General features: G+C 34.0%; 1 protein-coding gene across 2 annotated transcripts in view; it reads left to right on the plus strand.

The window, feature by feature from the left end:
• Klhl1 (kelch-like family member 1) overlaps nt 1-24,600 on the plus strand; it is a 249,553-nt gene that overhangs the window by 136,783 nt on the left and 88,170 nt on the right. For both annotated transcript variants that reach the window (XM_013028584.1, XM_013028661.1), the window contains one exon: nt 13,465-13,677. In XM_013028584.1, coding sequence (XP_012884038.1) covers nt 13,465-13,677 — 213 coding nt within the window. The remainder of the gene's footprint in view (nt 1-13,464; nt 13,678-24,600) is intronic.

The following is a 24,600-nucleotide window of genomic DNA, read 5'->3' on the forward strand; positions in this document are numbered from 1 at the left end:
TGGGGGGATGGAGGGAGGCTGGGAAGGGAAGGGTAAACAAAGGAGGAGGCTGCAATGCTCGATAAGAAATGTACTCATTATCTTGCCCATGTAATTGTATCCCCTCTGTATAGTATGTTCACAAAAAATTTAAAAAAAAAGAAGAAGACATATCCTCACTAAGGTCTGATGGAAGTCATACTTCATTCTTCTCCAAAGAATATTACTAGGAAGGAAAATTGTCAGTAAATCAGGCCCAGGAATGGTCTAAAAAGTTTCTATTCCTGAATACCCACTGGACCACCAAAGATAGTATGCCATTTGATAGTGTGTCTGAAAGTCAGAGAGATATACCTGAGTCTTTTCATTCAGTTGCAAAATCCATTTTTGCCATGCATTTCTGAATGTACTATTGCTGCTTCAAGATCCTCACTTAGAAAATTGCAGTTTCTAATCAAACACACGATGCCTGCAGATTAATAGTAGTAAGTACATTTCATGATAATGGCTCATGTGCTCAATAATTATTGAGACCAAATAATAGTACAGTAGCTGATTCTGTGAAGGCAGATATCCCAAGCCTAGGTTACTATAGGTCCATGTTTAATGAATTCTACTGGATGGTGGGAGTTTTAGTTAGCAGTAGGCTACAAACAACAAACTGAGAACTTGCTGGTGTCATGCTGAGCTTAAGAGAGTCCTACTGCTTAGTAGCTAACTCAAAGTTAGGGGTCTATCTGTTATTGCAGTGGATACGTTCATCTTTTTTCCATGATTAATAGCACATACCAATTAATTAATTAGATCTACCAATCAACAGGTTAATTTTTATTTATTTATTTGTTATCCGGAGGGAAAAAGTCAAGTACTTGAAATTTGACTCATCTCAAATGAGAAACCACACATTCTTTCTGATTTTACTCTCAAATTTTCCTTGTGTAATACGAACTTAAAATTTTCCTGTCATGAGCCCAACCATACTGTCATGTTGCCAAGTGCAAATTCTCAGACCTTTCAGTGCTTTTGAGAAGTGTCCTATACTCTGCCAACCAATAATATTTAAAAGCTAATTTTCCCTCCCTGGTGGGAAACAAAGCCTGAAAACATATCTCACACAGCAAGGAATTATAAGACTTGGGAGGAAAGCATTAACGTTTTGCGATTCATTCCAAATAAGGGAAAATTGAACCATATGGAACCAGGTAGAGGAAGTAGATGAAAGACAGCATTAATATTGATTGCTATCACCAAGATACTTTATCTTGGATAGCAACTTGTATATTTACCAGAATAACTTATGCCTAATGAGGTACTAGGAAACCATACTTAGACCATAGTCTTCTATTTTTTTAATACATAAGAAATGAATTTTCAGGATTCTATAATTCATCTCCAGATTCACTTGTAGGGGAGAAGAGAATAGTATAGTAATATGAAGCCATATTAGACCTTAATAGATCAAGCAGCACAATTTTCTCATTATTATGAGAGAATTATTATGCATTGAACATAAAGGTCTCTTGGAGAAGGCTTTTATCCTAGTCACTCAGGTTAGTGTACAAAGTTACAGCACTTCTATATCCCTTCTGCTGTCAATCTTTCGTGATATAGCTAGGATTATTTTTTCCAAGCTGAGCACTTTATCAATGAGGACTCACACTGTATCAGAGTTTACTTGCCTAATATCATCCAGAGTTATATTGAACCTCAGTTTTCACTGGTCATATTATGGGGAAAAAAAATCTACAAATCTGTCTTGTTAATAATGGTACCATCTAATTTCCCAGAGAGAGAATAGTTCTGTCCCTCCCATTTTAGGGAAAGTTGTACCTCTTTAGCATTCAAGTTAAAGGGTAGATCTGTAGTCACATGCCCATCAAGTTGCAAAGGGCCCTCCCTAGATTCAACAATACTTTGTTCCATTTGAATGCAAATATAACCAAAATCAGAGGTCTCTTCAAGCCACTGGGCAAAATGTTCGTGAAGGGAAGAGAAATATGCTATTTTTTCCAATAAAGTAACAATTCTCAAATTCTAGGAGGCCCATAATGCCAAGAGAAATGATTAACCTAAATTAGAACATCATTTCACACATTCAGTAGTTTCAGTCTCCCATAATCTTAAGTCACATTATTAGAGAAAAGTTAGAAATTCAAAAGTGCTTTTGCTGGTTATGTAACGTCCTTTAAAAATATAAAACAGAGTTAGGCATTGGAAGCTAATGCCTGTAATATCAACTACTCAGTATTCTGAGATCTAAAGATCCCTGTTCAAATCCAGGTGGGCCAGGAAAGTCCATGAGATTCTTATCTCCAATAAACTACTCAAAAAAGTTAGAAGTGGTGCTGTGGCTCCAGTAGTAGAGAGATAAGCTTGAATGAAATTGCTCAAGGACAGCTCCCAAGCCCTGACTTCAAACTTTCAGACCAGCAAAAAAAGATAAATAAAAAAAATAATGATGACTCCCCTTTTAAGTAGAGTCAAAGAATGGGGAACACCAAGAAAAGAGAAGGTCCTATATTTCCCCTGAGAATTGAAAAGGCTTCTATAAACAATTTGTTAAATAACATGTTATTGACTAATTCTAAATAAAGTATCAGGGAACATAATTTTAAGTACTCTATAATATTAGTGTCTTACAGATCAAATGAAAAAATGTTGCCTTTTCATTTCTTCAATTTGCAAAAGGCTCAAAGATGGCTTCAGTCCCTGAGGGTTGATCAGTTACCTTTTGATCTTGAAATTTACATTTCCCAGTAGAGACTTTAGCATTCATAGAGGTATGATAAGTCACTTGAATGACTGAAAATTGCTGTTGGTTATGATTTATTCATCCACTTCACACACAGAATCTTTCACTCACAAACATGAAAGATTGATAAACCCCCAAGTTGAAAATTATAGGAGGCAAACTGCTAAATATCACCTCATCTGTCAAGATTCCTTGGTTATTCAGTCAAACACAATCTAGGTAACTGTATGGAAGTACTTCACAAATTGAACTGAGGTACCTGAACCCTTATTTAGCCAACTATGATACAATGGGACTCTCCAAGAGGATTCCAGCACAATGACCCACAGCACTAATACCAGAAGAGGCAGACAGAGGAGTTTCTCACAGATAACAAAAAATAAAACAGAGATTAGGCAGAAGGGGAGGAAAAAGGCAATGAAAACTTGAGGATTCTGTGCATATCACTGTAGGTAAGCAGGGAAGGACAAACAAGGCAGTGGGAGAAGGGCCATATGATAACTGAGGAGGGTCAGCACTTAGGAGCCAGGAAGACTCACAGCCACATAAGACTGACTTCTAATAACCATGATGGATTTAAAAACAGAGTATTTCCAAACATTCCCAGGTTTCCTTGAAACAAAGAAGCCTCCACAACACTTTGATTTGGATCTGTGAAATCCAGAGCAGAATAAAAGCTGAATTCCACTTCCAGCCTCATGACTAGTGGGAACATAAAGGAGAATTTCTTAAGCCACATCGTTCGTGGTGATTTGTTACAACAATAACATGAAACTATTATACAACCAACCAGTTTTTTTGAGATAAAAAGATGAAAAATGCAAAAATACAACAACCATAAAAGAACATTCTTAAATGTAAAAGGGTACATTTTAATTTGCCCATGAAACATTAATGGCTTCCACATTGAAACTCTCTGGTAAAATGTCCCTTTTTTTAATAGTAGTTCTTATTTCTTTTTACTGTGTCTTATAAAATAAACTAATGCTCTATGCTTGGTACCAGCTTTCTCATTTAATGTACTATATATAACAACATGTATGTTGAATAAATATTTACATGCTATATTGAATGTAGTTCATATCTGTTTTATTTCCTGAGGAATAAATACTGATATAGAATAGATGTAAATATATAGAATAGATGTTAATAAATGAACATCTTTTATTATCCTACAATATTCATTATAGAGTTTAATTGTTGAAGAATATCCCTTTTTCCCATCATTTTTTCATAAATGACATTTATATACATTCGTACATTTATATACATTGTATTTATATACTTTACACATTTATATACCTTTATATAAATACATTTTATTTGTTTTCATTGTAGGATTTCATATGGGGAAATATTTATAGCTTGCATTTTACTTTATTTCTGGTTTGAAATTGTTTGCGGTTATTTCTAACAATTAAAAGTAAAATAGGATAAAAACAAGTTAAATATGCTGTACTGTGAGTTGGAAATGATAATTTGCTAGGAACTACTGGTTCAACCCTGAAGAAAAGTATTCTAAATCTTTTTATTAACAAATAAGTAACAATGCTTCTAAAGACACCATTTAGATTATATTTTTGTTTGTTTATTTTTGTGTTTGGGGCTTGAACTCTGGGCTTGGTCACTGTCCTTGCACTCAGCTCAAGGCGAGGAGCGCTCTACCGCTGGAGCCACAGCGCCACTTCCGGTTTTCTAGTGGTTTATTGGAGAGAAGAGTCTCATGGATTTTCCTGCCAGGGTTGGCTTTGAACCGCGATTCTCCGAACTCAGCCTCCTGAGTAGCTAGGATTACAGGCATGATCCACCAGCGCCCGGCTCATTTATTTTATGATTGTAAAATGTAACAGATTTTTTACTAGAGAAGACTAATGCTATTTTACTGCAAACTAATGTAGTTAGGCAGAGAAGTTCCGTATTAACATTTGCTTTTCTATGCATGCATTTAACTCCGTGTAGAGAATTTGATTATGCATATAATTGTCTGTCTTGAAGGGTCATTCATGTCTCCATGTACAAAAGAACAAAGAATTATAACTTTCAGCTGACAGTACAATCCTTTTTAGTTTGGAGGAAAATGCTCTGGTTAAGGTATAAACCAAAACTCAGGTTTTGGTGAGTCAAGAATTAGCACTACCTGGCAAAATATACATACACTCTTACCAATCAAAGTTCCCTTTTTGTTTAATCACCAGTTTCTAAAAGATGTCCTAGAAGAAAGACAAAAAATATTATATTACATTAAAAATTTACTTTCCATGCAAGATTATAGACATTCATTCTTTTTACACTTTCATCAAGAATTGGAAATCTTTTAAGAAAACTTATGTGATCTGGTGTCCTGGAAAGTATGCTACAGGAAGAAGAAACAACTTTGCAAACAGATATATTGTCGCCTTGTGATTAAATTGGCAATGATACCATATTTCTTGTATGTTGACACAAATATGTGACTTTCATAAAGATGTGCACAAATGTTCCCTTTTTTCAGATAGCCTTTCCAACTACTGCCATTATCAGTTTTCTACTATACATGTAAAGAAAATTTGACAAACACTATTGTGGCACAATTTATAAAGACAGTAAAGGTAGAGATTTTTAGTTCTACCACAAATTAAATGTAAATAATAATTATTATTATAACAAAAATTGCCGGGTGACAGTGGCTCACGCCTGTAATCCTAGCTACTCAGGAGGCTGAGATCTGAGGATGGCAGTTCAAAGCCAGCCCACACAGGAAAGTCCTTGAAACTCTTATCTCCAATGAACCACCAGAAAACCAGCAGCGGTGCTGTGACTCAAGTGGTAGAGCGCTTGCCATGAACTAGAGCTGAGGGACAGTGCCCAGACCCAGAGTTCAAACCCAAAAACATAAGAAGAAGAAAAGAAGAAGAAGAAGAAGAAGAAGAACAACAACAACAACAACAAAATAATACGTATTATTTACCTGAATTAAAATTTATATATGCACAGCTTACAAAGTAATTATTAGAAGACTGGTTACTTTTCTATTAAATAAATAATGGAAGTAGAATTGTTTAGCTGATTAGGCTGTTTTCCTGTGAATGATTATTTATTCTATGTTCTGCTATACAAACTGATATATAAGGAAATACTTGAAGAAATATTATTATATGTTCATTTACAAAATCTAATGACAAAAAGGAAGAAACTGCTTTATGTGCTTGTATGTATTAATGTCTTTGATGTGTTTTTACTCTATATTTGAATATAGAATTATATATATATATGTGAATATATATGCATGTACCTTCATATTTAGACTATTATATATACATAATATAATGATTAAAATGAAGATTCTATATAGCTTCCATTTTATATTTGTTTTGTTTTTACATTTGGGAAATACCCTTGAAAAGAAAAAATACTGTTAATCAAGTAGATCATTACTTGTCTTTAATTTTTGTATTATCTTTAGTTGTACAAAGTTTTTACCATTTAACAAAGCAGTTTATGAAAGGATTACATCTTGATCAATTCAATCTATGTTCATTTTCATAGAAAAATTGAGTCAATACTACTTCAGTCTTCTTTTCTGTTTTGGGATTTAATCTTTACCTTCTTAAAGGATTAATGTATGGCAATTCTATAGATCTAAACAGGAAGGAAATCTACTAATCCTCAATGTTGGAATATTTAGTATATTGCATAGTAATTTTTTCCCCATCATGGGATTGAACTCAGATCCTGAGCCTCTTTGTGCTCAAGGCTAGAACTCTACCTCTTGAGCCACAGCACCAATTCCAGTAAAATTCTATATTGTTGTGAGTGGAATATAAAGTAAAATTCTGGGGCTTAAAAGAGAAAAGCAATAGAGAAAGACTTCATTTCTCTGGAGATGACAGACAGGATTATGATCAAAATGTTGGTAGAAAAGAAGATAATAAAGACAATTCTGATAACTTCTTAAAATAGGGAAGAATTTAGCTTCAATATATTATGCTGTGTGTTGTGTAGAAGGAGAAATATCTGAATGAGAAAATAAGATATCTTTTTTTATTTTACATTTTTTATTATGAAAATACCATACAGAGGGGTTACCATTACTTGGACAAAATAGTGAGTACACTTCTTATCTAGCATTGTTGCCTCCTCCTTTGTTTCCCCTTCCCATCCCTTCCCATCTGTCCCTCCTGGCCTCCCCCCCTCCCCAAATAGGGATACAGGTTGATGCATTGCAACAATGAGATGTACAAGACCTTATGTCGAAAAAAGAACTTTACAAATTTGGCGTGTGGGGAGAAGTGATCTTAATTCTAAGAAAACTGTAAAACTTGTGGCTTTCCTTATGTCAGTGGTTCATGGGAAAAAGAAAAAAAGAGAGAGGAAAAAAACTTAAAGTCTTGGAAAATAATCAACCTCGTTCTTTTCTAAAGGATGGAAAAATTGTGTTTGTGAGAAAACTCCCAGGTGATAACAGGGGATATACCATAGAGGGAAGAACATACAAAACAAACAAACAAACAAACAAAAAATCCACATAGCACATTAAAAATAACAACGACAAAGAAAAGCTCCTTGTGTTCATATCTTGGGGTTCATTTTGTTTAGCACCATCTTACATAGTCATATGTATATAGCTTTTTTAAATAAGTTTTTTATTGTGAAAATACTCTACAGGGGGGTACAGGTACATAAGAAAGGAAATGAGTACATTTCTTATCAAACATTGTTGTCTCCTCCTTTATTTTTCCCCTACCATCTCTTCCATAGCTTTTGAGCTTTTCTGCACATTTATCTAATATGGGAAGGGAAGTGACGAAACAAGGACACAGGATGACCCCTTGCAACAATGAAACTTACAAGACACTGTCAGAAATGAACTCTACAACTTCTGGGGGTGGAGAGTGAGGGAGGTGGGGGAGGGAAGGGACAGCACGAGAATGACAAAGGAGAGGTAGCAATGCTTGACCAGAAATGCACTCATTACCTTACTCATGTAACTGTAACCCCCTTGTACAGTATCCCTACAATAAAACAAAATTTAAAAAAATAAGAAAATAATAAACACCAAGGACATAGACAAGTTCTATTAGCTTCCCCTTCCCCCCAACACACATACACTCTGTACCTGGAGTGGCAACTTCAGTGTCCCAAAGTGCATTTTTGGTGTAGTGTCATAAGTGTTTGAGAGCTCTTAACTGATCTTGTGTATGAAGTAACAGAAAAGATCTTGCTAGCAAGTTAAGCGGTGAAAGTTTTGATCTTGCTTCTGAAAGTATTGGAAACAAGTATTGCAATACTAAAAGTTTGTTTACAAAAGATTTTTTAGAAATTATTAATTTAAAGGACTTTCTTTAGTGTTTGTTAATTGTGCAAACTGTTTCATTTTGATGTTTCCATACATGCTTATATATTGTATGGATCATATCCAACCATCTCATTCTTCCCAATTCTTTCTTAACTGATTATTTTGCTTGATTTCATTATGACATATTTATATGTGTAACTTTTTAAAATTTTTATTTTTATTGTGAAAATACTGTACAGAGGGGTTACAATTACATGGGCAAGATAATGAGTACATTTCTTATCAAATATTGTAGCCTCCTCCTTTGTTTCCCCTTCCCAGCCCTTCCCATCCTACCCACACCCCTACCCCCACCTTATCCTCCTCATCCCCCCACCACCACCAAAGCTGTAAAGTTCGTTTTTCTACATAATGACTTGTACATCTCTTTGTTGCAGTGGATCCACCTGTATCCCTATTTAAACGATTTGTTTTTTCCCTTCCCCTCCACAAATTATACCAACCTCAAATACAGTGAAAGCAGGGGTTATACCATGGGGGAGGGACATACAAAGCAACAAAGAAATAATCTTATAAGTGTGTTAGAAACAATCACCTGAAAGAAAAAAAAAACATTTGAATACATATCTTAAGGTTCATTTCTCTAACATCAACTTATCTGACCTTTTCTGCTTGTCTCAGACAATACTAGTTATTGCAAATAAGGGAAACCATGGGACCTAAGTTTTTTGGGGCCTGGCTTACTTCACTTAATATAATTTTTTTCCAAGTCTTTCCATTTCCTAACAAATGGGGCAATATCATTCTTTCTGACGGAGGCATAGAATTCCATTGTGTATATATACCACATTTTCTTGATCCATTCATCTACTGAGGGGCATCTGGGTTGGTTCCATATCTTAGCTATGGTAAATAATGCTGCAATAAACATAGTCGTGCTGGTAGCTTTAGTGTGGTCTTGTTTGTGATCACTTGAGTAAATGCACAAAAGTGGTATTGCTGGGTCATAGGGGAGTTCTATGTGGAGTCTTTTGAGGAACCTCCATACTGCTTTCCAAAGTGGTTGAACAAGTTAACACTCCCGCCAGCAATGCAGTAAGGTTCCCTTCGGTCCACATCCCCTCCAGCGTCTGTGTAACTTTATCATGATATTCCCCCTATTCTTTATTTTCCTTATCTTCTTTCCAGCTACATTCTATTCATGTTATTTATACATAGTTTCTACATTTATGATAAAACATAATGTTTGAATCTCACTCATTTCAATTAACATGGCAATTTCTGGGATAATTTAATTCTACTTTCTACTGAATAATGCTCTATATTATATTTATGCATTTTTTATTTATCTATTTTGGTTTTTAGATATCTAGGCTGATTCTATGTTTTGGTACTAAAAACAATGCTGCAGTATTCATGGGTGTTCAGGAATCTCTTTTATGTTGATTTACATTCCACCAGTAATGTCATAAACTACTTTTCCAAGAGTGATATTATATGATCATGCAGTAGTTTTATTTATAGATTTTTAAAGAATTTCCTCATTAATTTCCATAATCCTGGAAATATATCAGGATTCTTTTTGTCACATCTTCATTTTGAAATAGAATATCAATGTAATTTTATTTGTATTTTGTTCCTAATATTATTTTATTATGATTTTTTTCTGACCTCATTGTTGACCAAAATGATATAGTAACTATGTCAACACATATTTTATTATGCTTTTTCATAGTTTACTTTTACCCCAGTCAGAATTCCATGTATCGATTTTCTATTTTCAGACTTAAACTTTGTCAAATATTTTGAGCTAATTTGGTTATCACAGCTCTCTAGGTTCTAAACTTTTTATTAGAAAGGCAATTGATTTTCTTCATATCAATTTTATTCTCACAGTGGTTATTTGAGGTCAAATATCAAATGTTCAAAATATTTATGCCTAATTAAATAACCGTAAAGGAGAATAGTCTACAAAATTTAGTGGGTCAAACAGTTTAGATATCTCTGAATACATAATCTTTATAGCTAATAAGATACTAGTTCCCCTGCAAACAATGCAAAGTAGTGAAAACCAGAAAATGCTTCTTTTATGAATAAAGTATAATTGTTTTAGCATATTTCCAGAAGCTAGATTGACATATGAGCAAGAACTATTAAGTAAACAGAAAGTGTAACATTGAAAGAAAGAAGGAGTGAGGGACCATGATAGAACAATGGAACTTCAAATTATATAGAAACCAAAATTAAAGAACATTATATGTGGACAAAATGACAGGCCAGTAGCATCCAATAACAGCTCCTAATATCCAATTTATTTAGAGTAGTTTTAAAATCTTTTCCTAAAAGATTTAGTGTCATGCAGAAAGATATAACAATATAGCAATATAAGCTAGATTAGTCACAGTTATAAATGGAGAAAATAAAGGAAAGCTGCTTGCAGTGTTATTAATAAAAGTATTATCAGAGCTGTCTCAAAAAGAAATCAAACTCTAATAGTCTATGTCCTCCCTGACAGATAGATTTCAACTTGACTTTAAGTTTTCTAGAGGCCAAATTAATAAAAGAAATCTGATAAGTTTCATAATTTACAACATCCATGATAAAAGCAAGCCAATTTACTCAGGAGAAATGCAATTATTGCTGCTACTAAAACCTTAAAGAAATGTCTCCCCAGAGTCATCATAAAGAGAACACCATAAAATATAATGAAATATGCCTTGAACAATTCTTTATAATAGACACCACAAAGTTTCATAGAACACTAGTCCATCCTATATATACTGACAGTCGACCTATATAATGCTGAATGCAGTTTAGTAGTTACAAAGTTTCTGACTAACTAGAAAAAAAGCACAAGAATGCATCTTTCTGATTCCTCAGAAACATTTTTGTCTTTTACTGTCTTTTGTAGTCCCCTACAGAAATCTGTTAGCAATGAATCTCAAATCACTTAATTTGTGAACTCAATATATAGTATTGAACTTATATAATATACATTTCACTATAAACCCAAAAGAAATTCAGGAGATAAAACAATTTCAGGGAATTAAAAATAACCCAGTCACTCTGTGATGGCAAGTCATATAAATAAGCTTTACCACTTACAATTTGTACTGTTGTTATCCAATGTATGCAAAAGAATGGCAAATGACCTGAAATACACATTGACAGCCTCATGTTACAATTTAAATCACTTCAACTCCAAAATGGTTCTATCTTCATGGGTCAAGGATTTGCCAAAAAAGAAAGTATCATTCTACTCTGTTAAATGTTAAATTAATGGACACCTGATGAATGCTTTACTCTGTTTTAGTGTAGTCATACTCTGTTTTTAAAAGTCTTAGATCATTCTATCCCAGTTTTGTCCTAAAGTACCTGTGCTATAGATTTCCATCACGATCATGGCTGTGAGAACATGTGCTGTAAAGTTAGAGTTAAACCTCCCTTGGAGTTATCTCAGCAGACTTGGGAGCAGACACAGCAAACAGAAGACCAGACAACCTGTAGAGTGGCCATGCTCTCCAGCTATATACTGTACACAGGAGTCTTTCTGTTTAATATGGAAGACAGTTTCTGAGAGTTGAAAAATACACTTGGAAACATCGTGCTGTTATCACATTTTTTTTTCCTTGAAAAGATCATCGATTCAGCTTTCTTTATATGTGTGCTGTTCCTTTGATGTTTCCCAGGCACTGGGCCAGAATATAGACACACAAGTTTATGTAACTCCAGCACTCACAGCTTACAATTCATAATCAAACCCCTGAAGGCAACAAAGATAAGGTTGCTGTTTGGAATTGCTGAGACAAAGCTTTAGGTAATGTGTGTTATGAAGATCCAGTGCGATGGTAGACTGAATGAATAGACAACGGAATAGATTTTCTAAAACAGAAAATGATGGAAAAGTTATCTGCCAATCTATCAGCTATTTACCATTTATCTATCATCCATCAAAATTGAAATTGAGGTAATCCTTTGAAGAAAATATATATTTTGTGGGAATTTTTTAAGACTGAGTGCATGGTCATAGTTATATGTTTATGATACAAGAATAAATATGAATGACACTTTTTTGGGTGGTAGCTATAAGTTTATCGCGTTTATAAATGAGGATTATGGAAGTTTTGATCTAAGGATATTCCAGCATGTGAGGACTACCTCAAGGAATTGAGAAGTAACATGTAGCATTTAAAGACTTATAAAAATACTAAATTTGGGGGTTGGGAAGGTGGCTTAGTGGTAGAGTGTCTGCCTCGCATGCATGAGGCCCTGGGTTTGATTCCTCAGCACCACATAAGTAGAAAAAAGCCGGGAGTGGCACTGTGGCTCAAGTGGTAAAGCGCTAGCAGTGAGCTGAAGAGCTGAGAGACAGCGCCCAGGACCAGAGTTCAAGCCCCATGACCGACAAAAAAGAAAAAGAAAACTAAGTGCAGAAGCCTCTGTCACTCGGTCTCTCTGCTGAAACAAGGGTACAGGATGACTGGTTGCAACAATGATACCCAAATGACAGTATATTGGAAATGAACTTTACAGCTGTGGGGAGGTGGTTGAGGAGTAAGGGGTTTGATGCTAACAGAGCCCCTCTGCACAGCATTTTTGCATTAAAATATTTTTAAAGGAAAGTTAAAAAAAGAAAATCAAGTGTATAAAAGTCATCTTATGCTGTAGAATTAAAAAAAAGAAGTAATTGTTACAGGAGTACAGATATATAAAGAAAATAATTATGAAAAATGTGTATAATGAATTAGAGTCTTTAAAAAAGAAATTTGTACTAATGTACAAGGGAAGATGGGGGGCTTTGAATATGAGAAAAATTACGTTTAAAATGTAATTTTGACATTACTATAGATGATGCAATTGAAAAATCTAAAAATAGAATCACAATAATTAGGAGACTATGATAATCCAGAGGAAAATAAATGTAAATTTTAACTTAAGCCAAAGGAGTTGTCATGGGAGGGCACAGTTATGAAAGAATAAGAAGCTAGAACATGTGAGATATTGTGACTTCTGCAATCCCTTTTTTATTCATTTGTATAAATGATGATGTATGTTGTATTATATTTCTCTGTGTTATTTTATTGGCTTTTGTTGATTCTTATATTTGGGGTTGAGATTAAAACAGTGAAACATTATTCTTCTCATATTCAATAAGTCTTATGTAGCTGAACACTTGAAACACTTAATCACTGAGTACATTCTGGCTGAATAACAAAGCTCAACATTATAATCCTCCAGTTATTACAAGATCTGTTCTTCCTCAGATACATTTTCACTTCAATTACAATTACCATGCTTTCATCTTAACAGCTTCCAGTTTCATACAGATTGAGTCACAAGGATTATGTTATAATGGCAACAAAGGTTATTGACAGCTTTTCTCATTTATTTCTGAGATGGTTTACTAGCTAAATGAAAGTGAACCAGGATTTTATGCCAAGTTGTTTTCTCCCTGCAGGAAAACATAATGGAAGTGATCAGAAATCAAGAGTTTTTACTCCTTCCCGCTGAGGAGCTCCATAAATTACTGGCCAGTGATGATGTCAATGTTCCTGATGAAGAGACCATCTTCCATGCATTGATGATGTGGGTCAAGCATGACACACAACGACGATGCAACGACCTCAGTATGCTTCTTGCCTTTATCCGATTGCCACTGCTCCCTCCACAGGTAATGTGTGCTATGCTCTTTCAATAGATCCGACAAGCTGAATATCTTATATTAAAAGTCAAAATCAGAATATATTTTAAATTATTGTCATGGTTTTTAAAGTGGAATCCAATGCAGTATTTAAAATAAATTAGATAGTGGAAAAAAAGATGGAAGATAGACTAATGCTCTGATTCCCATTGGAGGCATTTATTGCTATGATAACTTACATGAATATAATAGCACTGTGTATCTGGTACTGAAAGTTCAAAGTCTGATACTCAATCTTGGAAATCCCTACACAAAACACTGATAAAGATTGTAAAATTTAAAAATGTAAAATAACAAACTGTGATGTGGTATTTATTTTATTTTTTATTGAAAAGGGTATGTACAAGGGGGTTACAGTTATATAAGTCAGGTATTGAGTAGATTTCTTTTTTAACAGTGTCACCTCTTTCTTCCTTTTCTCCCAGTTTTTTTCTCCTAAAAACCCTTCCTCCACATGATGTTTATATTTCATTTTCAGCATAGTATCTAGTGAGTATCATACCACTCCCCAGAGCAGATAAACTGACATACAAGACAAAAGGTACAGAAATCAAATACAGTGACAAAAAGAGAAAAACAGAAGAAGTAAAAACATGCAAAAAATGTAAAATACAATGCCTCGTGTTTCTATTTCTTTGAGTTTGCTATCCATTGAGTTTATTTGTAGTTGTATAAGCACATTCTAACTATTACAAATGAGAGAAACCACACAGCCTGTATCTTTGGGTCTTGCAAATAGAGCCATGACTCAAAGTATAAAGTACTAGATATGAGCAAAAGAGATCAGAACAGGACCCAAGACCTGAGAGTTCAAGCCCCATGTTCAAAAACATAAAACAAAAACAAAAACAAAAAAAATGAAAATATGATTCTGTATTTATAGTCCACCTATCTACCATCTTTCTCCCTCCCCCTACCTCTGAATCTCCCATTTATCATACACTCAAATTTGAGCTATCACACAATAATGTGGTCACCCATTGAAAATGTACTTATTATGTGAAACTTACCTCATGCACAACATAAGACATATTGTTATGATGGAAGAATAAAAAGAGGATGGCGGAATTATTTTATCGTTGGAACTAAGGGTACTCCAGAGGGAGCGGACCACTGGGTTTTATTGGGGAGTTAAGTGAAACATAGGAAAATAAATAGAACACTAAATTTAATGAGCTTAGAAGAGCAAACAGTTTTCTCAGATATTTTCTTTGCAATTTTGTAACTTTTCAAAAATTTCTTACACAGAGTATTTTTAATTTAGACCCTCTGGTTTCTCTAGCCTTTGAAAACTAAAGTTGAATGATATTTATATAATGGGTTCCTTTTGTATGTGATTTCTTTTGTTGTATGAGATTGGAAGCCTATACTATTTATTATTTTCTTTCTGTAGATCCAAAAAATCAATTGAAATTGTCCCTGAGACATATGACTAGGAGTGGAAGACAGTGAAGACATTTGAAAAACAAAAACAAAAACAAATGGGCAAATGTAATTGATAATAACAATGTATTAGATTTGTTTGTACATTAATAATGCAAAATCAAATTAATGTCAAAAAGTTAAAAATAAACCTCAATGTCAAAATCTGGACAAGGTTGAAACTTATACATAAAGGAATAATCATCTTCCATTTGGTGTTGAGAGGAACAGAGTACTAAAACTGGAAAGAAAACAACTTGTAATACAAACATAACAATTAAAATAAAGCAAAGAAAAAGAAAACAATGAGCTAATGAACAAAATACCTTTGTAAATCTTTTGATGGAGTAAAATGTAGAATAGTAAAAAGCAATGATAAAAATTTCATAAGCAAAGAAAACTTGATAAAAGGTTGATTGGAAACAAAGAATGAATTTAATGAACACTAATGGTGTCATCTTACATTCATGGAAAAATTGATTAACATTAGCTGGATAGAGATCAGGTCTTTCCTTTGCATTCTTATGTTTACATTACTAAGTCAAAAACCTGCATCTGTCCTTAGTTATTTCTTAAGTGCACAAGAGATAAATCTATTATAATATTTTTATTAATTATAAATGAGTACATGCCATCTTGAAGGAAGTTGTGGTTATTTGGCAAAGAAAATATAATGAGAATGTAAACACTGGTAGAAAGCACTATTTCAAATGAGGACTGGAGTAGCAAAAATGAGATTCAGAAAAGAAGAAATGAAAAGACTCAGAAATCACAGTCTATATTGAAATGCAATTGTTCATATTGAAACAAATAGTTATTCTACTTTGCTGTAGAAAGGACCAGAGGAAAAGGCAAAAATGATTGTACTTATTTTAAGTGAGAAAAAGATTTTTGAATAAATAATCCCAAGTTTTGTGTTTATTTTATTTTTTTGGATACATCTAGGTTCAAGAATTCAACAGATCTGAAAACATGAAAATTCAAGTAACTGAGTGAATAGTTAAATATATATATATATATATACATATATACATATACATATAGAGATATGTCTTTATATGTATATGTATATATATACATATATACATATACATATAGAGATATGTCTTTATATGTATATATATATATGTAAAGGGAACCCAAATTATGTTAACCACATATAATTTAAATTAATTTTAATCAGCTTCATAAAGTATATCTTTGTAACATTTGCATATAGATGTATTTTCTGTGAATAATAAAGTGTGTGTTTAAATCTCGGGGAAGAGCTTCATGGTAGAGAACTTGCCAAGCAAGTTTCCTCCACAGCATGACAATAACAAAAAAAAAAGGAAAAACACACACATATAAAATTCAAGTTCTTTGGTAGGTTCTTTTCTGATGAAAATAAAAGAAATAAAGCTGTAAAGGTATAAAAATCAAAGAAGTACAACATTACATATAATAAAGCTAAAATTTAGATAAATGATATTTTATCAGAAGGATTATATAACATATTAAGGATATTTAGGAAAGCTCTGCTTTGTATCTTAGAACTGGAATTGCTTACATATTTTAAGACAAAAAACATTTCTCACAACTTTTTAATAATTATAATTAGTGATTTTTTTGAAGAAATATATAACTCTGTGTGTGAATGTGTATTTCACTTTCTCTAGCAGAAGATAACAGGGGACAATTCAGAATGAAGTAACAAAATATTTTCTAAGCTGGTGCCAATGGCTGATGCCTATGATCCTAGCTACTCAGGAGGTTGAGATCTAAGGATTGCAATTTGAACACTCTCCCTCTCCTCTCCCTCTGCCCCCACCCTGCCCCCACACACCTCAGGAAATCCCATGAGACTCTTCTCTCAGATACCCGTCCCCACACACTCTACAAAGCCAGAAGCAGAAGTGTTGTGGTTCAAATAGTAGAGTGCTAGCCTGGAGAGAAAACAAAACAGAAAAAACTAAGGACAGCACCCAGGCCTTATGCTCAAGCCCCAGAACTGATACCAAGCTAAATCAAACAAAAATCAATAACAACAAGGAAAAAAAACACTGTCTAGATTTAGAAGGATTTGATTAAGTCTATTAAACTAGTAAAATGCAAATATTGTCACCTGTTTAACTGTAGGAACAAATACTACATTTACATTATAGTAATGGGTTTTGTCTCTGGAATGCTGTAATAAATGTATTACAAAAGATTCTTTGATGTAGTAATAGTAATACAAGAATGAATGAGATGGTCTTTAGCTTTACTTTTCATTGGAAAAGTGACAACTGATCTAAAACCAGTTACACAAAAATCTGCTGACTATAAAAATTAGAGCCACAAGTGAACAATAACAACAACAAAGTAGCTAATGAGAATCAAAGAAGGTGACAATAAGTCACAGTGGTAGGTAATCAGAACAAACTCAACTCTGGGGCATCTATATCTATCTATGTATCTATGTATCTCTATCTATCTATATGTTTATATATATATATATGTTTATATATTATATATATATTCTGCATATAGATATATAAAGACATATATATATATACATATAACATTATATATATAAAACAAGTCAGTATATATATATATATATATATACATACACACACACACAAGTATACATACACACACATATATGTATGTGTGCCTTTGTATTTACTTCCCCTAAATTACTCCCAGGTGGATTTTACAGTTACCTACTCAACTTTTCAAATTCTGTTAACCGTATTTTTACCTTTATAATTGTATAAAAAAAAGAAAAAAATCCCTCTTAATTCTTACAAAGGAATAAAATAAAAATCAAGTTTAGTAGTATAATTCACTTAGATATTGTTAGTTTCATAATTTTTATGTTTTCCTGTGGATGTGTTAACTACTTAATAAATATAGAAATGATATTCTTTGTATAACTAAAGAAGGAAAAAATGGGAGAAAGTTTAGATAAGTGTATTTTTCTCTCAAACTGCAAAAGAATACCATTAAAATGTATAAATATGTGTTTCAAAGCTTTATATATTCTAGTCTATAATGACACAGCTCTGGTGAGTAACATTAGATACATATAAAACATCTCTCTTCAACAAGCTTAAATTCAAGAGAGGTATCTGTATAAGAAAATATATAGAATGACTTGTCAATATGCATATATAAGCACAAATCACTGTTCTTAGTATAGAGAAAATGAACAGAAACCAAAACCTAATTTAAAAGCCTTCACCTTGTCTACAATATTTTATGCATCTATACTTTCTTCAAGGTCTGATTTCATTGGTTTTACATTGTATTCCATTTTTCATACTCCAGAGATTTCGGTAATAAAATTATCTTTTCTATATTTTATCCACTTTTACATTATTTTCGGTAATACTCATTAACTAAGAAGTTGTATTTTAAACATGTTAAAAGAAAACAAAACATCTTGTAATCCTTCCTTCAACTTCTCCAAATTGCAAATCCCTGTCCAACCAAATATGGATTGCTTCTGTTATAAAATTTACATATTCACTTCATTCAAGCAATTATTTTCATTAATAAAAAACCCTCCATGTTCTCATTTTTTTTCCTACCTCACTCCCATGTTTCTTGATTTCTCTGAAGCTCTGGCTATAGTTTCATTTACAAAACACATGAAACCAACATGTTACCATTTTTTAATTTGCAATTCAAATTGCTATAGTGAAGTCTTTAAACTGTGTTAATTAATAATATACATCAAGCGTAATGGTAATTTCTGGCCAATCTAATTTGGAAGCATACTTAATGGTTGCTAAAGATTCATGAAAAACAAAATCCACATAATAACTAAGGAATTGCTATGATAGCTGGTAATATTCTTTATAAAGTTTTAAAATCTTAGTGGTATGGCTTTGTAAATAACAAATTTTCACTTTGCCTTTCTTCCCTGTCTATGAGTCTCTCTACCAAGCAGAATTCAGCACATTAGGCTTTCAGAGCTAGAAAAGCAGCATATTCGGTGAATTCAATAAGCTGACCCATAAAGACCTGGAAATAGAGTCATAAATAATAATGAGTGTGTTATTCTCAATTCAGTCAGCTATGAGGGGTTTCCGAACCATTAAACAACTTCCCAATTTGCTACAATTCAGCCTAAGTGCTCTACTCTTTTCAAAAGGAGGCTAAGAATAAGAGACAGCAAATATGAGGTGAGAATTTAAGGAGTAATGAATATTTAATCACCAAGAGCACCTGAAATTGAGTTTCAGTGAATAGTCACTTATAATGCTCATCTATTATAAAAACAAAAGGTAGAATTATATATTCTAGCCAGTAGACTTCATCTTATGTTAATAGGAATCCATGCTAATGTTCTCTATTCTCAATGCATGATGAAATATGCATAAAATTGGGCAGAAAAAAGCTTGTGCCTGAAGTACAAAATAGGGATCTATGTACAGGCTACTTACTTACTTCACTGAGTTGTTGAGTATTTAGGTTATCTTTCAGATAGGGTCTGGAACTTTTACCTAGGGCTCACCTCCAGCTAGTGTCTTCCTAAGAGGTCTTCAGTTTAGCTAGGATTAAAATAAATAATACTGTGCTTATATTCTTTGCGGAGATGAGGTATTGGCAACATTTATAAAGACTGACTTTGAACAGCATTCTCTCTGATATATGCCTGGTCCAATGCACCCAAAAGAGTAATGCAAACTTTCTCTTTGCATGCATGTTATCATGATCTTTACATTAGATGTCTTCTTTTATTCTAATGGACTCCATTGTAATTTCCTAAGTCCAGGGACATCTTTCTCTTACTATATGCATTCTTCATAAATTCCACAGTGATTTCTCAAAATACAAATCTAACTGCAATGCCCAATACCTTTTAAGTTTGCATTAGATATATACATATATTAAAATTTTATTACATAATATTAAACTGCATTAAAACATATTTATTAAATTTATTTATTACTATATCCTAAGCACAATATATGGTTATTAAAACCTTTTCTGTAGTTATTGAAGTACTTACAGAAATAACAAACAGATTTTTAATTCTTGTCTCTGTACTATTACCTCCAACAAAGAAAACTGCATGTTTGATAAACTACTATTCAATAACAAAAAGCAACTCCAAGGTCAATGTGGTGGCTTGTGTCTGTCATCCTACCTACATAGAAGGCAGGAGCAATCTGGCTTGTCACTGAGATCTATGCAGCAGATTAGTGAGACTCAGCTCAACTAATTAAGTCTCTGCAGAGTGGCACAAGCCTGTCATTTCAGACATAGAAAAACAACAACAATAAAACTTGCTCAGCAAGCTCAAGGTCCTAAGGTCAGCTACATACTGATGAAAACAAGCAAGCAAACAAACATACAAATCAATCAATAAACAAAATAGTGCACTCAGCTCATTGTCCTACTGTATTTCCACAACACCTTTACATATAGTGTGTACTTTTGGAAACAGGCAAAAATATCACTGCCCATTAACATTCACTTTTTGAGATTTTTTTTCATTCTACTGATAAAAGGACACTTGGGGTTTCTTATATATCATGTTTTTTGCTTGTTTGGGTTAGAGATGGTTGCCATTCTTTTCTTGGCCAATTCCATTTTTGTCATCTTGTCAATCAAAATTGCATCTTCTACTATCACATTTTCTCACTGGCCCCAGGTGTAATAAGGGATTGATGGGGTTGACCATTTAAATTGACTGGCCAGGAAAGTCTCCCATGAAAAAATGACTTTGAGACAAGCCCTGAAGGAACAATCAAATGGATTTCATGCAAAAGGCAAGAGCAAAGGGGAAAGTTCTGAGGGAGAAGGTATTTAACATGCTTGAATAATTCCAGAGAGGCCAAAGTATGCACTATAAAACACTTTAAACAAGTGCATTGTGATATGGAAGACAAACTCACCAATGATTAATCCAAGCTGTTTTACCAAATGGAAATTTTTGCTATTATTCTTATTGATAGAGAAATGTATTAGGGAAGTTTGGGTAGAGAATAAGTATACTTCATATTTTAATTCCCTTTACTTCTTATTGTGGAAAATCTCAAATAGATTCAAAAGTAGAAGCTTATATTCTTGTGAAGCTCTTTCTATGATTTGTATAAAATGAAATGTATGACAATTCAAATAGGCAATATCCCACAAAATACACTAGTTATGGTTCAGTGGAATTTCTTTCTTTCTTCCTTTCTTTCTTCCTTTTCCTGTCAGTTCTGGGACTTGAAATCAGGGCCTGGGCCCAGTCCCTGAGCTCCTTTTCAATTAAGGCTAGTGTTCTACCACTCAGAGCCACAGTTCCACTTCCCATTTTCTGGTGGTGAATTAGAGATAAGAGTCTCATAACCTTCCTTCGCCAGGCTAGCTTTGAACCACAGTCCTCAGATCTCAGACTCCTGAGTAGCTAGGTGCATAGACATGAGAAGAAGCCTGGCTTCTTTTTTTCCCTAAGGTATTATTATTATTATTGTAGAAATACTGTACAGAAGGCTTACAGTTACAGGAGAAAGGCAATGAGTAAGTTTCCTATCCAGCATTGTTATCTCCTCCTTTGTGTTTCCCCTACCATCCCCTCCCTTCGAAACTCCCCAACTCCTCCCTCCCCTCCTTCCAAATTGTAAAGTTCATTTTCAACATAGTGTCTTGTACATCTCATTGTTACAATGGGTCAACCTGTATCCCTATTTAAGCATTTTGTTTTTTTCCCTTCCTCTCCCCAAGCTAGAGAAAGGTACAAGATGCAAGGCACTGACATCAAATACAGTGAAAACAGTTTATACCATGGGGGAAGAACATAAAAAAGAAACAAAAAAATTACATAGTACATTTTAAATACCTTAAAAACAATAGCAAGAAAGAAAAAATTAAAAACAACAGTTGTGTGCCTATCTTAGAGTTCATTTCACTTAACAAAATCTTATATGGTCATATGTACATAGCTTTTGACCTTTTCTTCTTGTCCTAGATTTGTATTACTTATTGCAAATAAGGGAAACCATGGGTCCTATGTTTCTTTGGTCCTGGCTTACTTTAGTTAATATAATTTTTCCTAAATCTTTCCATTTCCTAATAAGTGGGGCAATGTCATTCTTTCTGATGGAGGCATAGAATTTCATTGTGTGAGTGTGTATCACATTTTCTTGAACCGTTCATCTACTGAGGGGCTACGGTAAATAATATTGTGATAAACATAGTTGAGCTGGTAGCTTTAGTATCGTCTTGTTTGTGATCATTTGGGTAAATGCCCAAAAGTTGGGTTGCTGGGTCACAGGGGAGCTCTATGTAGAGTCTTTTTTTTTTTTTTTTTTTTTGGTCCTGGGGCTTGAACTCTGGGCTTGGGCTCTGTCCCTCAGGTCTTCCGCTTGAGCCACAGGGCCACTTCCGGTTTTCTAGAGGTTTATTGGAGCTAAGAGTCTCATGGAGTTTTCTGCCTGGGCTGGCTTTGAACCGTAATTTTCATATCTCAGCCTCCTGAGTAGCTAAGATTACAGGCATGAGCCACCAGCGCCAGCTATGTGGAGTCTTTGGAGGGACCTCCATACTGCTTTCTAAAGTGGTTGAACAAGTTTACACCCCCACCAACAATTCAGTAGAGTTACTTTGCACACATCCCCTGCAGCATCTTTTGTTATTAGATTTCTTCATTATAGCCATTCTATAATGTGGTGAGGTGGAATCTCAATGTTGTTGTTTTTTTTGCATTTTTATTGTAAAAATGCTTTACATAGGGGTTACAGTTAAATGAGCAAGGAAATCAGTTGTTTTGATTTGCATTTCTTTTATGGCCAGAGAAGTTGAGCATTTCTTCACGTGTCCACTGGCTGTTCTTATTTCCTCTTCAGAGAAGTTTCTCTCTTTTTTTTTTAAATTTTGAAAATGCCTTACAAAGGGTATTTGTTTCCCCTTCCCATCCTTTCCCATCTCCCCCTCCTGCCCCACTATACCCCCCCACCAAAGTTATGAAGTTCGTTTTTAAACATAACCATTTGTACATCTCATTGTTGCAGTGGGTCCACCTGTATCCCTATTTCAACGATTTGTTTTTTCCCTTCCCCACCACAAATTATACCAACATCAAATACAGTGAAAACAGGGGTGATACTGTGGGGAAGGGACATACAAAGCAACAAAGAAATCATCTTATAAATAAGTTAGAAACAATCGCAAGAAAGAAAAAAAACACTTGAGTCCTTATCTTGGGGTTCATTTTGCCTAACATCAATTTATTTGACCATTTCTGCTTGTCTCAGACATATACTAGTTATTGCAAATAAGGGAAACCATGGGACCTATGATTCTTTGGGCTTGGCTTACTTCACTTAATATGTTTTTTTTTTCCCAAGTCTTTCCATTTCCTAACAAATGGGGCAATGTCATTCTTTCTGATGGAGTCATAGAATTCCATTGTGTATATATACCACAGTTTCTTGATGCATTCATCTACTGGCATCTGGGTTGGTTCCATATCTTAGCTATGGTAAATAATGCTGCAATAAACATAGTTGTGCAGGGAGCTTTAGTGTGGTCTTGTTTGTAAACATTTGGGTAAATGCCCAAAAGTGGGATTGCCGGGTCATAGGGGAGCTCTATATAGAGTCTTTTGAGGAACCTCCATACTATTTTCCAAAGTGGTTGAACAAGTTTACACTCTCACCAATAATGCAATACGGTTCCCTTCTGTCCACATCTCCTCCATCATCTGTTCTTATTAGAGTTCTTGATTCTAGCCATTCTAACTAGAACAAGGAGGTATCTCAATGTTGTTTTGATTTGCATTTCTTTTATGGCTAGGGATGTTGAGCATTTCTTCATGTGTCTATTGGCCATTCTTCTTTTCTCTTCAGATAAGTTTCTCTTTAAATCTTTAGCCCAATTATTTACCGGGCAGTTGCTTCTTTGAGGATTTGTTGTTGGGGGATTTAATTTTTTGAATTCCAGGTATATTTTAGATATGAGACCCTTGTCGGTTTTATGGCTAGTGAAGATCTTCTCCCAATCCAAGGGATTTCTATTGATCTTGCTAAGTATGTCCTTTGCCATGAAGAAGCTCTGAAATTTCATGCAATCCCATTTGTTCAATTTTTCTTTGATTTGTTGTGTTTCTGTTCTCTTTTAAGATAATTTCAGCCTGTGCCAAGGAGACCTAGGGTTTCTCGTTATTCCATCCTGTAATGTTTTCAGAGTGTCTGCTTTGACTCCGAGGTCTTTGATCCATTGGCAGTTGATTCTGGTGCAGGGTGATATATAAGGATCTAACTTTAGTTTTCTATAGGTGATTAACCAATTTTGCCAGCACTATTTACTGAAGAGGCTGTCTTTCTTCCATTCTATTTTTTTAGGTCCCTTATCTAAGATTAGATGGGTATAGATCTGTGGGTTCAATTCCGGGTTTTCAATTCTATTCCATTGGTCCTGCGGTATGTTCTTGTGCCAGTACCAAGCAGTTTTGATTAGTATGGCTTTGTAGTAGAGTTTAAAATTTGGTATTGTTATTCCTCCAGCACT

This window comes from Dipodomys ordii, unplaced genomic scaffold (genome assembly GCF_000151885.1).
Source record: "Dipodomys ordii isolate 6190 unplaced genomic scaffold, Dord_2.0 Scaffold1, whole genome shotgun sequence".
NCBI classification, from domain to species: Eukaryota; Metazoa; Chordata; class Mammalia; order Rodentia; family Heteromyidae; genus Dipodomys; species Dipodomys ordii.